This window comes from Anastrepha obliqua, chromosome 1 (assembly GCF_027943255.1).
Source record: "Anastrepha obliqua isolate idAnaObli1 chromosome 1, idAnaObli1_1.0, whole genome shotgun sequence".
Lineage (NCBI taxonomy): Eukaryota > Metazoa > Arthropoda > Insecta > Diptera > Tephritidae > Anastrepha > Anastrepha obliqua.
Genome location: NC_072892.1, coordinates 77390400 through 77402426, shown reverse-complemented (window position 1 = coordinate 77402426; position 12027 = coordinate 77390400). Strand labels below are relative to the sequence as shown.

Sequence of the window (12027 nt, the reverse complement as noted above, 5' to 3'; positions counted from 1 at the left end):
TAGTAGTATTAAAAATTTGCATCGCAGTGATTAATTTCAAAGGAAATCAGTCTTTAGTGGTATCAACCAAAGTAGATGAAACGTTTTTTGTAATGGAACCTTCGACAGGATACTTCTGGATGATAGATCGGCGATCACATACCGTTAGCGAATAGATTATTTCTAGTTTTTCGAACCGTTAGCAGCTAGAAAATTTTTTATTTTTCGAATCGTTATCCAATGGAGATTTCAGCTCTCCGGTGATGTGTGATTGTAATTTTTTTTTCCAACTTTAAATTTATGGGCATAATTTAAATGTTTAAATTTTTTTTTACACATTGCCAGTATTAGATAAATGAAGCGGGAAGCGCATTTTTTTGTTAGCACAATAAAAATATGGAATTATTTGTCACTTGCAATTAAACACTTAAAGAAAGAAAGGAGTTTTATAATGGCCGCCTTTAATTATATTTACCTACTTTAAAGTTTTCAGTGAATCTCTTGAGCTTTCTATTTCAGACTCTTTTAGATTACAAGATATTTTAAGGGAATTATTTTATAAGTTACTGTTCTCAGCTGGATTGTTATAAATATAAGTTGTACAGTTAAAAACTCAGATCTACTACATACAGAATATTACTAAATTGAAATTGAAATTGATATAGGTATTTGAAACTTGGTTGCAAACAAAAAAGACTGGTGAGTGTATTATTCAAGTTCAAGTGCTTTGGAAATTTTTGTTAGCCACTTTAGTAGCAAAGTTAAGGAAATGCAAGCGCATTAAATCAGGATTAGGATTATAATAGGAAACGAACGCTGGTTAGAGGAAGAGAAATCTGATTTCCATCTGAATCTCCCGTCTTGCAATAAAACTTCTCATATGATCGGCCAGACAAATCTTTTGGTGACTACCATTTAAAAGTGAAAAGGCAATCCACTTTCTCTTCATCTCAAAAGGAACTAACTCTTACGGCACGGATGAGATTGATGTATACTGGAAGGAGTGATGCTGTCAAAATTGTAGAGGTAGTTTTTATTTGCAACAGTGTCCATAAATTGTAGTCTCCTGGAAAAAAAGTATAATAACGTAAATCTTTCCTCTAGGCCAACTCATATAAGAGGCGCAGAGAGCAATATCATTTTTGAATTCAGGATCCATTTAGACGTGGCACTGAGAAGTTAATTAAATTGCGCTAGAATCCAAAAATTACACACTGTTTGCCGTAGTAGCTGTATGTACCTACATCCATGAACCAATTACACAAGATCATAACTTCGGAAGATAAAGAGAAAAGTAAATTTCGGTCCGTGGCGTCGCGCTTTTGATACCAAGTTTGTCGTTATAAAACACTACAAATAAAGAAAACAAAAAAGGGGTGTGATTGACTGCGATTAATGGCAAAATATGTAAGTGAAATTGGTTGGAAATATGATTTTCACAAAGGAAAGTTTTTTACAATCGCGAAGTAACAGAAAGACTCGATTTTTCATTGCGGGAAATGTAAACGAATAGAGAATGTACTGTGCATTACGTCATCAACTTTTTTTTCAGATTCGGTTACAAACACGCCGTTGGTTGATTACGTGATCTTTAGTAATTTGTTTTGTAGTACAAGGTTTGCCCATTCGAAACAAAATTATGAGAGTAACTTTGGCTGTTAGGGGAAAGGGGTCAGGGGTTGACATAAGGACCCAAATGAAATGAAAACAAAAGACGTAAAGTGAGGTTAGTTGAATGAAAACAAACATTGCGGTCATCAAATTGTAAATTATAAATTATCATGACGGGAATACAATTACAATCTAAGTGATGCTTCGTAATTTCTAAAAAATACTTCGTACTGAAAAATAGTTAGCAAAATATTACCAGTAGGAGCACAAATAGCTCACACCGTTGGATTAGAAATATATTAAATCTGAAACAATTTGAGTTACCGTGAGGTTGCCTTCTATTACCTCAAGTAGTCGCAAATAACAAGAGAACCATGACGAGAACATTTGATGAAATTTGATCTCTTCGCATCTTCGTATTTTTAATATTATTAAGACAACTTTGATGTCTCCTAGAATTTGGCGTCCCTGAAAACAAGTTTCAAAAGTAATGTAAATAATAAAATTAAATTATACTGAAAACAATTACAATAATGAAAACTATAAAGTATACTTACTTGTGAATATATGGTATTATTACTTCAGTCTAGGATGAGAATTATAGATTGCATTACGTTCTGTACATAGCGGTCTAGGACACAAATGCTTTTTCTTTATGCCGATGCCTAAACTTGGGAAATGCTTCACAAAAATGTGCGATTCGGGTTAAATTCAACTTCCCTCCGGGGGATCTGAATACACTTTTCCAACAAAGCCGCGTCCAATGGGAAATTGAAAACGTTTAAATATTTATATGACGGCCGCCATAGCTGAATGGATAGTAGGTTCGAATCTCCGTGTATTAACATCTAATATTAGATTAAATTGTCTAACAGCGGTGTCCCCTCAACAGGCAATGGCAAACCTTCGAGAGTATTTCGGCCATGAAAAACTCCTCATAACAAATAATTAGGCGTTTGGAGTCGGCTATAAGTTCCCCCATTTGTGGAACTACATCAAGACGCACAAATAGGAGGGTCTCAGCCAAGCACCTAACAGAAGTGTACGCGCCAATTATTTATTTTATTTTTAAATATTTATCGATATCACCATGCTCCTTATTTAAGTGTAAATAATAACTTTAATTTAAAAAATTCACGCGTAATACAAAATAACGAGCTTTTCAAATTTACGTCCACCGTAATCGTAAACAAACCGCCGTCATTATCCCTTATTATGTCAGCAAATCCGCAAATTCTTTCAAATTTGCGATAGCCAGATATTCGTGATATTTTTAGGATATCACATAATTAAAATTCACCAATCATCCCATGGGCTTTGCTCAATAAATATCAATTGCCGATGCGGGCAAAGAGTAAAAAACTAAGTGCCAAAGCAATTAAACTTGAATTTACTGTATTGGCTGAAACTCTTGTAAATATAATTGTTTCTCATTTCCACTTCGTATAACTCCAGTTGGCGACTACGTTTTAAGTCTATCTTCAAATACAGTCAAACAGTTACTGTACCCACTGATAGTGAGGGACATCGCTGAAGACCGTTATAGTGGTATTAAACCTGCAAAGTGTTAAACCTGTGAGTACGAAGCAAAAGAGAATAAATACTGATTTTCAGCTTATTCTATACAAGTATAATATATATATATATATATATATACATATATATGGTATATATATATCTATATATTTAATGTATGTATGTACACATGTGTATGTAAATACATAAATTGTAAATAGAATGTGATAAGTCTGTTATCGTTTTCGACTCATTGTTGTGCCGTACTGTCAGTACTCCGTGCTCTTTTTGTGTTCTGCGATTAGCTTTGAATATTATCTGCTGGTGCAGCATCTCAGCTGTGTATTCGAGTAGAATTCATTGCGGAGTGTTGACAATCAACAAAGAGTTACTTAATGTTAAGGGTTTCCAAAATATTTTGAGCCTTAAGTCGGTGTGCTGTTATTTGTAATCTAAAATTTGTAAATTTTATTGTGGAAAAAAAATCTATACAGTTATATCACAGTGAGTTAATGATTCAAACTGTGTTTAATTTTGTTTGTTATTTTGAGATTATATAATACAATTTGATTAAATAAATATTTAGTAGCATCCGTTAACTACTAGCATGTCAGATGCAGATGGTATTCTAAGCAGGGACAACAACAGGTGAGTTTTTCTGCCAAAGAAGTGCATACTTATGTAAATGTATATGTGTATGTATATAATTCAGTATTGTATAAGTATGCATGTACATTTGGTAATGGATTAGTGTGTGACTGCCATTCGGAAGTGCACTGGTTCGAATCTCCGTACATGAAACAAGAAATGATGGAAGCATAGCAGTCGCCCCTCGGCAAGTAGCTCCTCATAAAAAACCATCTGCCGTTCGGAATCGGCTTAAAACTGTAGGACCCTCCATTTGTGGAGCAACATGAAGACGCACACCACAAATAGGAGGAGGAGCTCGGCCAAACACCTAACAGAAGTGTAAGCCCTATTATATATATATATGTAGGTACATTTTTACATGCTTTGTTATTAAAAATGATAAGCTAAAAGGGCTTTCACAATCTGGTGCATTGGAAGCATTTTTGGAATACTTTGGTCTAATTGAGGAATGGAAAATTGGTATAAAAAAACGAAACCTCATTAAAAATAATACGAAAACGGTAATAATCCTGTCAATGTACGTATATACATACATACATATATACACACATACATACGTATGTACATATCCATATATATATTTTATACTACAGTTCGTTCATAATCTATTGATTGCCACGCAATAAGGCTTTTCATACACATAAAAGTATATATAATATATTATAATATGTATACATATGCATAAACATATGTACTCCAATTTCGAGTAAATATAATAAGGTACAATTTTAATACTTGGATTATATGCGAGTTTTTTACCTTGCTAAAGTCACCGGATTGGTGTACAATTACCATTCGATAGTACCCGGGGTAAAAACCAGCTATGGGCACAGAACACCAAATTGATAGAAGAGCTTTTTCTTATGGCGGTTGTCCCTCGGCAAGCAATGACAAAACTCCGAGAGTAATTCCATCTGCCTGCCATTCGAAGACGGCATAAAACAGCAGGAGTAAAAACAAGGATAGAAATCACAAAAAGTACCCACAAGAAATATAAAAAACTTTCAGCATCAAACTCAAATTTCGTTTGTTATTTGTGCATACATATGTACGCTATGAGAGGTTCGGTACTGAAAATGTCTGATATTATATAAATTTCGAATCTACATATTCATGGGAATATAGAGCTATTACTTACTAAGGTTATTATCATCAGAAATAAGAAATATCAGCTATTGCAATTAATTACAAAAGACAAAATAGAAACAAGATACAGATTTGTTCGAAAACGTGGTACACATAAACCGTTCACTTAATACAGGGTGGCTGATGAATTTTGCTACATTAAGAAACTCAAATAACTTTTTTTTTAGTGTATGGAATTCATTTATTTTTTTTTCAAGTTGAAGGTCATTAAATTTTATTAAATGTAGCTTAACTAGTTTTAAAAATAATTGAATTTAAATGCCCCCCATGCTCGTTGACACAAGTGCGGCAATAGTAAAAAGTTGTTCATTGCTGCTTTGAGAGTTGCGACAGGAATAGCCGCAATTGTTGCCCGAATGGATTGTTTTAGTTCATCCAAATTTGTTGGCTTTGTTTTATAAACTTCTTGTTTACATAAACCCCACAAGAAAAAGCCAGGTGCAGTAAGGTCAGGCGACCTGGAAATCAGTTTATTGGGAAATTTTCGTCGCAACTCTGTCATAACAGTCTGGGCTATGTGAGACGTTGCCCCATCTTGTTGAAACCACGCAGAGTTGAAAGGAATTCTCTTTCGGCATAGTTCTGGATAGAAAAATTCTTTCAGCATTTTCAAATAACGGTCTCCAGTAACCGTAACGGTGTGACCATTTTCTTCAAAAAAATAAGGCCCGACAATACAGCGTGAAGAAACCGCACACCACACTGTCACGCGAAGAGGATGCAATCCCGCCTCGTGGAGTATCTGTGGGTTAGAAGTACTCCATATTCGACAATTTTGTTTGTTCACATTGCCGTTTAAATCGAAATGGGCCTCATCAGACATGAAAAGGCAGTTTAACATGTTTTGGTCTTCTCCCACCAAAATTCCAAGCGAATCGGCAAGTCTGCTGCATTCAGTTTGTTAACCATTTGAATTTTGTAGGGAAATAAGTCTAAATCTTTGTGCATTATTGTTTGCAAAGACTGTCGGCTGACACCAAGTTGAGCAGATAAGCTTCTTGTTGAAACCCTTGGATTGCTTTGTATAGCTGCAGCTACAGCAGCGATCGTTTCCTCCGTCCGAACTGGTGGGTTTCTCATTATGGTCCATCTGCTCGGGGGATCGCCGCCAAATATCCGCCTGTACTCTCTCTGTACCAAAACTACGGACTCCAGTGCGTGATAGCGGCGGACTATCCATTGTATCCATATTCTTGTTTGCGTGTCCCAGTTATCCATTTTAATAAATTTTAAATATCAATCTGCAAATTAAAATAAAAATGGAACAGATAACTTAAAAAGAAAAAAAGTTATTCAATTTTTTTTTGGTAGCGGCTTTCATCAGCCACCCTGTATAAACAATTAGCATGTCGTTTGACCCCGTAGCCGAAAGGCTTGGTGCGTGACTACCATTCGAAGTTCAGAGAGAACGTTGGTTCGAGTCTCACCAAAGTGAAGGAAAAGTTTTTTTAAAAGCGGTCGCTCCTCGGCAGGCAATGACAAACCTCCGAATGTATTTCTGCATTAAAAAAGCTGCTCGTAAAAATATCTGCCGTTCGGACTCGGGTTAAAACTGTAGGCCCCTCCATTTGTCGAACAACATCAAGACGCACGCCATGAATAAGAGGAGGAGTTCGGCAAACACCCAAAAAGGGTATAAGCGCCAATTATATACATACATATATACATATATATATGTTATATTTATATGTTTGTATGTATGTTTTTGCTATCCCATTTCATTGATTCTCAAATAACGAATGCCATTCTTAGAAAAACTGATTTTCTGCAAGCATTGAAATAATCGCATTTAAAAAGAATTTTTTATCTATTAAACTTTCATTCAATGGATTCATTTATAATATATAATATAAGTATGTATATCGAGTATTTTTTTAACGGCATGAGAACTATCTATATGGTTAACTATGGTTTGACAACTGAGAATAACAAACTGTGTTGACATTTACGAGGGAGGTTCAATAAGTACCCGTGTTAGAAATGAAGACACTATTTTTTATTTTTTAACATAGTCCCCTTTTAGGAGGATATACTTCGTCCATTGCTTCGGCCATTTTTTAACCCCAAAAAGAGGATTTGTCGAACTCCTCAAATAACACCTCTGTCTCGGCGATGACTTCCTCATTTCAACTACATTTTTTCCCCGCGAGCCATTTCTTCATGTCAGGGAACAAGAAAAAGTCGTAGGGAGCCAGTTCGGGTGAATATGGGAAGTGCGGAAGCAATTCATAACGCAATTCATGGAGTTTGGCGGCGACACTCCGGACGAATATCCTGGGGCGGTATCGTGTTTTTTCGCCAAATGATCCATAAGATTAACGCCGTTCGCATCCCAAAAGTCGTCGCCATGACATTTCCGACCAATAGGACTGTCTTCCCCTTCTTTGGATCAGATCCACCGGGAGAAATCCATTGTTTTGATTGTTGCTTAGTTTCTGGTGTGTAATGATCAATCCAGGTTTTATTAAAGGGACAACTCAACGCAAAAATTCCTTCAGATCTCGCTTAAATTGCTCCAAACACTACTTCCAAGTTAACAGCTGTCCACCGTGAACAATCGCGGCACCAATAAGGCTGACAATTTTTTCATCACCAACTTATCATGTAAAATTATAAATGCCGTTTCGGTCAACACACCTATGGCCTCTGTTACTTCGCGCACTTTCGTTCGTCGATCATCATGTCGTGGACTTTTTGAATGATTTCCTCGTCCACGCCTGTCGGGCGTCCTGATCGCTCCTCATCATAAACGGATGTTCGCCCACGTTTAAGTTCGTTGAACCAATATCTAACTGTGGTCATGGATAGCATCCAACTTTGCCTATTGTCCCATAGACAGCATCCAACTTTGTCTATCTTCTCCCATTTTTCCCCATCCAAAAACAAAAAGCGAATTTCCGAACGATATTGCTCTTTTTCCATCTTAGCGAATAGCATGAAACACATCTTACTCGATTAGTTGCCAAATCCAAACTAACCTAACAATCAATCTGAAATTTGTTTTGCCGTCGTTTAATAGATATCATCATGAATCGCTTAACGCCAGAACAACGCTTCCAAGTAGCTGAAATTTACTTTGAAATAAAGAATGGCAAGCAAGACGTCGCAAGTTGCCATAGAAATTTCTTCCCACTAATTCCCGCTTGTTCCTAAAAAGTTTGATAGTACGTAATACGTTATTAATGATAATCGGCCGCCGTAGCCGAATGGGTTGGTGCGTGATTACCATTCGGAATTCACAGAGAGGTCGTTGGTTCGAATCTCGGTGAAAGCAAAATTAATTAAAACATTTTTCTAATAGCGGTCGCCCCTCGGCAGGCAATGGCAAACCTCCGAGTGTATTTCTGCCATGAAAAAGCTCCTCATAAAAATATCTGCCGTTCGGAGTCGGCTTGAAACTGTAGGTCCCCTCCATTTGGGGAACAACATCAAGACGCACACCACAAATAGGAGGAGGAGCTCGGCCAAACACCTAACAGAAGTGTACGCGCCAATTATTTATTTTTTTTTTAATGATAAATTTTATTGAGTTTGAAGTTGAGTTGAAGTTTATTGGCAAAAAACAAAATAGTACTCCAGTCGGTTAAACCATTTTTGATTTGTTGAAAGTTAAAAATAATTTAATGCTTTTTTAACTCATTTTATCTTATAGACCCGCCCCTTTTTTGCAATTTAAGTCGTAAAAATCCTTACAAGACATATTAGCTTCAAATGCTGTGCTTATCGGATATTTCTATGAATAGTTATTAGCGTGAAAAGTTTTTATATTTGAAACATGATTATTTTCTAAATGTATTTACATGAAACGCGCATACGAGTATAGAGATTTGTTCCACCACAGCTTAGGCTGTCAAGGCTTGATATATTATATAATATTTAAATTTTCGTTGCGAACTCTTTTCGTCTATACTTACCGCTTACCGAATAATTTTTTTCGACTAATATGGTATTCTATAATAATATTCGATTAACCCATAAATGTTTGGGGAATGCTGATGAATCCGAGTCCTTTCGGTAACGTAAATCCGAATGTTGTGGGATCGAATAGTAAGAGCCCTCGTACATATTTATTACGTTTTGGTTATAGAAAATAATGGTTTTAGTAGTGGTTAATATTAATATTATTTTTACAATTTGTATCTGATTGATTATTAAAATATTTCATATTTATGTTATAATTTCAGCGAAAATCAACAACTCTTTTCGGTACTTAAGTCCTGTGCGAACCTTGAGTTTTACGACGATTACTGCGAAGACTTCGGTCTATCGGATTATAATTTTTGTGTTATGCAAAAAATTATATCTGTTAGTGGAAACATTTCTACAAGTAGCTTCGCCAGTGATGACTCCATTGGAGATAATATTCTGGAGGAAAATGGAAGAATATCATTGGCTTATGAAAATTTGCGTACAATACCCGGACGAATCGCTGAAAAGTTTAACACCCATACTAAATGCTTAGATCTTAGTTACAACCGTTTCGAAAATTTATCGTTTTTATCATTCTTCGATGAATTGGATACGTTAATATTAGATAGAAATTGCACTTTGGATGTGAATACACTGCCGTTTTTAGCAAATATCAAAATTTTGTGGTATACTTACATAATAGTTGTGGTTTTCATGGTATATTTATCATATTTCTTTATTTTATTTTGGACAGGATTAATAACTGCAATATTTCAAATATGGTTGAATGGATCCATCGCATACAAACACATTGTCCCTCATTGGAACATCTTTCAATGATGGGTAATCCCGGTGTAAATAACGAGTTTGTTTATTCCATGTCATCAACACAAAAAGCGACCTGTCAGGAGATGCCGTTGCCACCCGCTGATATAATTAACTACCGTGAATGCATATTCAATTCCCTGCCACAGCTAAAAACCCTCGATGGAGTTGCACGAGATAACAAGCTATTGAAACATCAGGAAGTTAATTTCACATACAGTAGCACCGGCAACAGCCCAGTATCTTCCTCTTCGAGTAACAAATTAGGCAAAGACGAAAGAAACCAACAAATTCATCCAACGCCTAGTTTTGGGGATCTTTTTCAAATCAACAAAAAAAGAAAAAAAGTATATCAGATGTCTTCTAAACGTTAGTTACATAAGTATCTGCATTATACAATGTTTATGATAGTTTTCCATGCACTTGTATATACCAAGAGACATACAAAATCAAAAATAATTATCTGCATGCAAAGACTTATTTCAAAGTGCGGTACTTATCCAAAAACGTATCATTTTTTATTAATCTTTAACTGCTTCGAGTTACGAAATACTTATAATTTGTGATACATTGTATTAAAAATAAAAATTTATTTAAAGGCATGAGAAAATGAATTCTCCAAGAAAATAATTAAGTGTGAGGTCAACTATCGGATTTCGAAAACAACAATACTCAGGTATGCCCAACCCTTGAGCTCATGATTGAAAACAGTTCTTGTGCTTTCACACGCTAGTTCCGTGCAATCAGATACACACGATTCAAATAGGATTCTATGCGCCATGCGGCTCTTGGCTCTTCCCTACAGCAAATACAATAGGTGTAATGTAGGTCCCAGCTTAAACATATTGATATAAATAACTAGCATTTCCCAGTGGGCTTCGCACCACCATGCATAAAATGTTTTTTTTATATCGCAAGAAATTTTTCATATTAAGGGGTAACACCACTGTACACGCGTAAAATAAACACGATATTTAAAGAATTTTTTTGTAAAGAAGGAATGGGGAAACAATCACTCTGATTTGGGAAGTTATTACTTATATACGAAAATACAAAACTACAAAGTTTGATCAAAAAATTTTACAAAATGGCGGCATTGGAGACATTTTTGTAATGTGGTTTCTCTTGAAGGAGCTCCGCGGCACGCAGCACAGAGGGTGCAAATTTTAATCTGGAACAAAGAAACATTTTTTTTCTTAATCTAGATAAGAATAGGTAGAGAAACACGTAGGGGATTTAAAAAATATTTATTTTTGTGGAATTAGCAAGCATTTGAAGGAAAAAACTCTATTTTGGACTAAAAAAACGGCACTTAAATAATTATAACAATCGTTTAAATTAATCTATCGAAAATCCCCTACGCTCTTCTCTTAAGAAGGTTATTTTACAGACGTAGTGAAAAACCTGATTAAAAATATTTAAAATTGTTTGAGTTATGCTGCGTGCCAATTTCAGAAAACGTGTTTTGAGAAAAACGCGTTTAAAGTTTGGAAATTTGGAGAAGTCGTTAGGTAGCAGTCACTAACGCTTGGTTAAAAGCTTAAAATATTTATGAAATAAACTTCGGTAACGTATAAAACGTTTTGTTCTGTATTTTAACAGGTTCAAAGAATTTTTTAAGCTTATAAAAAAAAAATCAATTTTTTGAAATCTCTACAGTGGTGGTAGCCCTTAAGTTTTCTTTATAGAACTCGTAAAATGTTTAAACAGTTGAATTAGTTGATTTTTTTCAACATACTTTCTAAAGATGTCACAATAGCCTTTTCTGTACTTTTTTAAAATTTGATTGTGGTGGTCACCTATATACAGGTAAGGTGAAAGAGCCGATAAAAACTTGTAATTAAACTTTGATTCTTTAATTTCCATTTCAATTTTTTACGCTAAATAAATTATGCTAAAATAAATAAAGTTAAAAATGTTTTTCCAGTTCCTTGAATGCTCCAGTTTTTATTATATTTTCGTCCAAAATTAATATTAACATAATACACTTACAACCACAACAGTCCAACAGAAACGCTCATAAGCGGCTGTGTATTTGTTGTTGTTTTTCCCATACAGGCATTTCGTATGAGAGGAAACCATTACTCACATAAAATGTCATAACTCAGGAACGGCTGCACCGATTTCAATCAAACTTCACACAAACCACCTCCTCAAAGATAGAAAAGAACTCTAAAATTTTTGTGTCAATCGGTTCGGCGGTTCTTGAGTTATAAGATTACAAAGAAAATGTAACTTCTTTTTATATATATAGATTTGCGCCGAGCTATTCTTCCTATTTGTGGTATGCGTCTTGATGTTGTTCCACAAATAATGGGACCTTCAGTTTTAAGCCTACTCCGAACGGCAGATATTTTTTTTTTGTTTTTATGAGGAGCTTTTTCATGGTAA

General features: G+C 35.1%; 2 protein-coding genes across 5 annotated transcripts in view; one reads left to right on the top strand and one right to left on the bottom strand.

Annotated features, from left to right (window-relative positions):
- LOC129243582 (uncharacterized) overlaps window positions 1–2534 on the bottom strand; it is a 39283-nt gene extending 36749 nt beyond the window's left edge. The window contains exon 1 of the mRNA XM_054880739.1: window positions 2148–2534. The gene's annotated coding sequence lies outside the window, so the exon portion shown is untranslated. The remainder of the gene's footprint in view (window positions 1–2147) is intronic.
- A 372-nt stretch (window positions 2535–2906) lies between these two features.
- On the top strand, window positions 2907–10266 carry LOC129243563 (leucine-rich melanocyte differentiation-associated protein-like). 4 transcript variants are annotated; one of them, XM_054880680.1, is made up of 4 exons: window positions 3367–3609; window positions 3695–3749; window positions 9086–9497; window positions 9566–10266. In XM_054880680.1, exons 2-4 carry the CDS (start codon window positions 3713–3715, stop codon window positions 10008–10010), a joined length of 894 nt encoding a protein of 297 aa, XP_054736655.1. In that variant the 5' UTR covers window positions 3367–3609; window positions 3695–3712; the 3' UTR covers window positions 10011–10266. The 4 variants fall into 4 exon arrangements, with proteins under 4 accessions (XP_054736662.1, XP_054736669.1, XP_054736655.1 ...); XM_054880671.1 differs by having other exon boundaries at window positions 3692–3749; XM_054880687.1 differs by lacking the exons at window positions 3367–3609; window positions 3695–3749 and adding an exon at window positions 2907–3165 and having other exon boundaries at window positions 9087–9497.
- Window positions 10267–12027: the final 1761 nt, after the last annotated feature.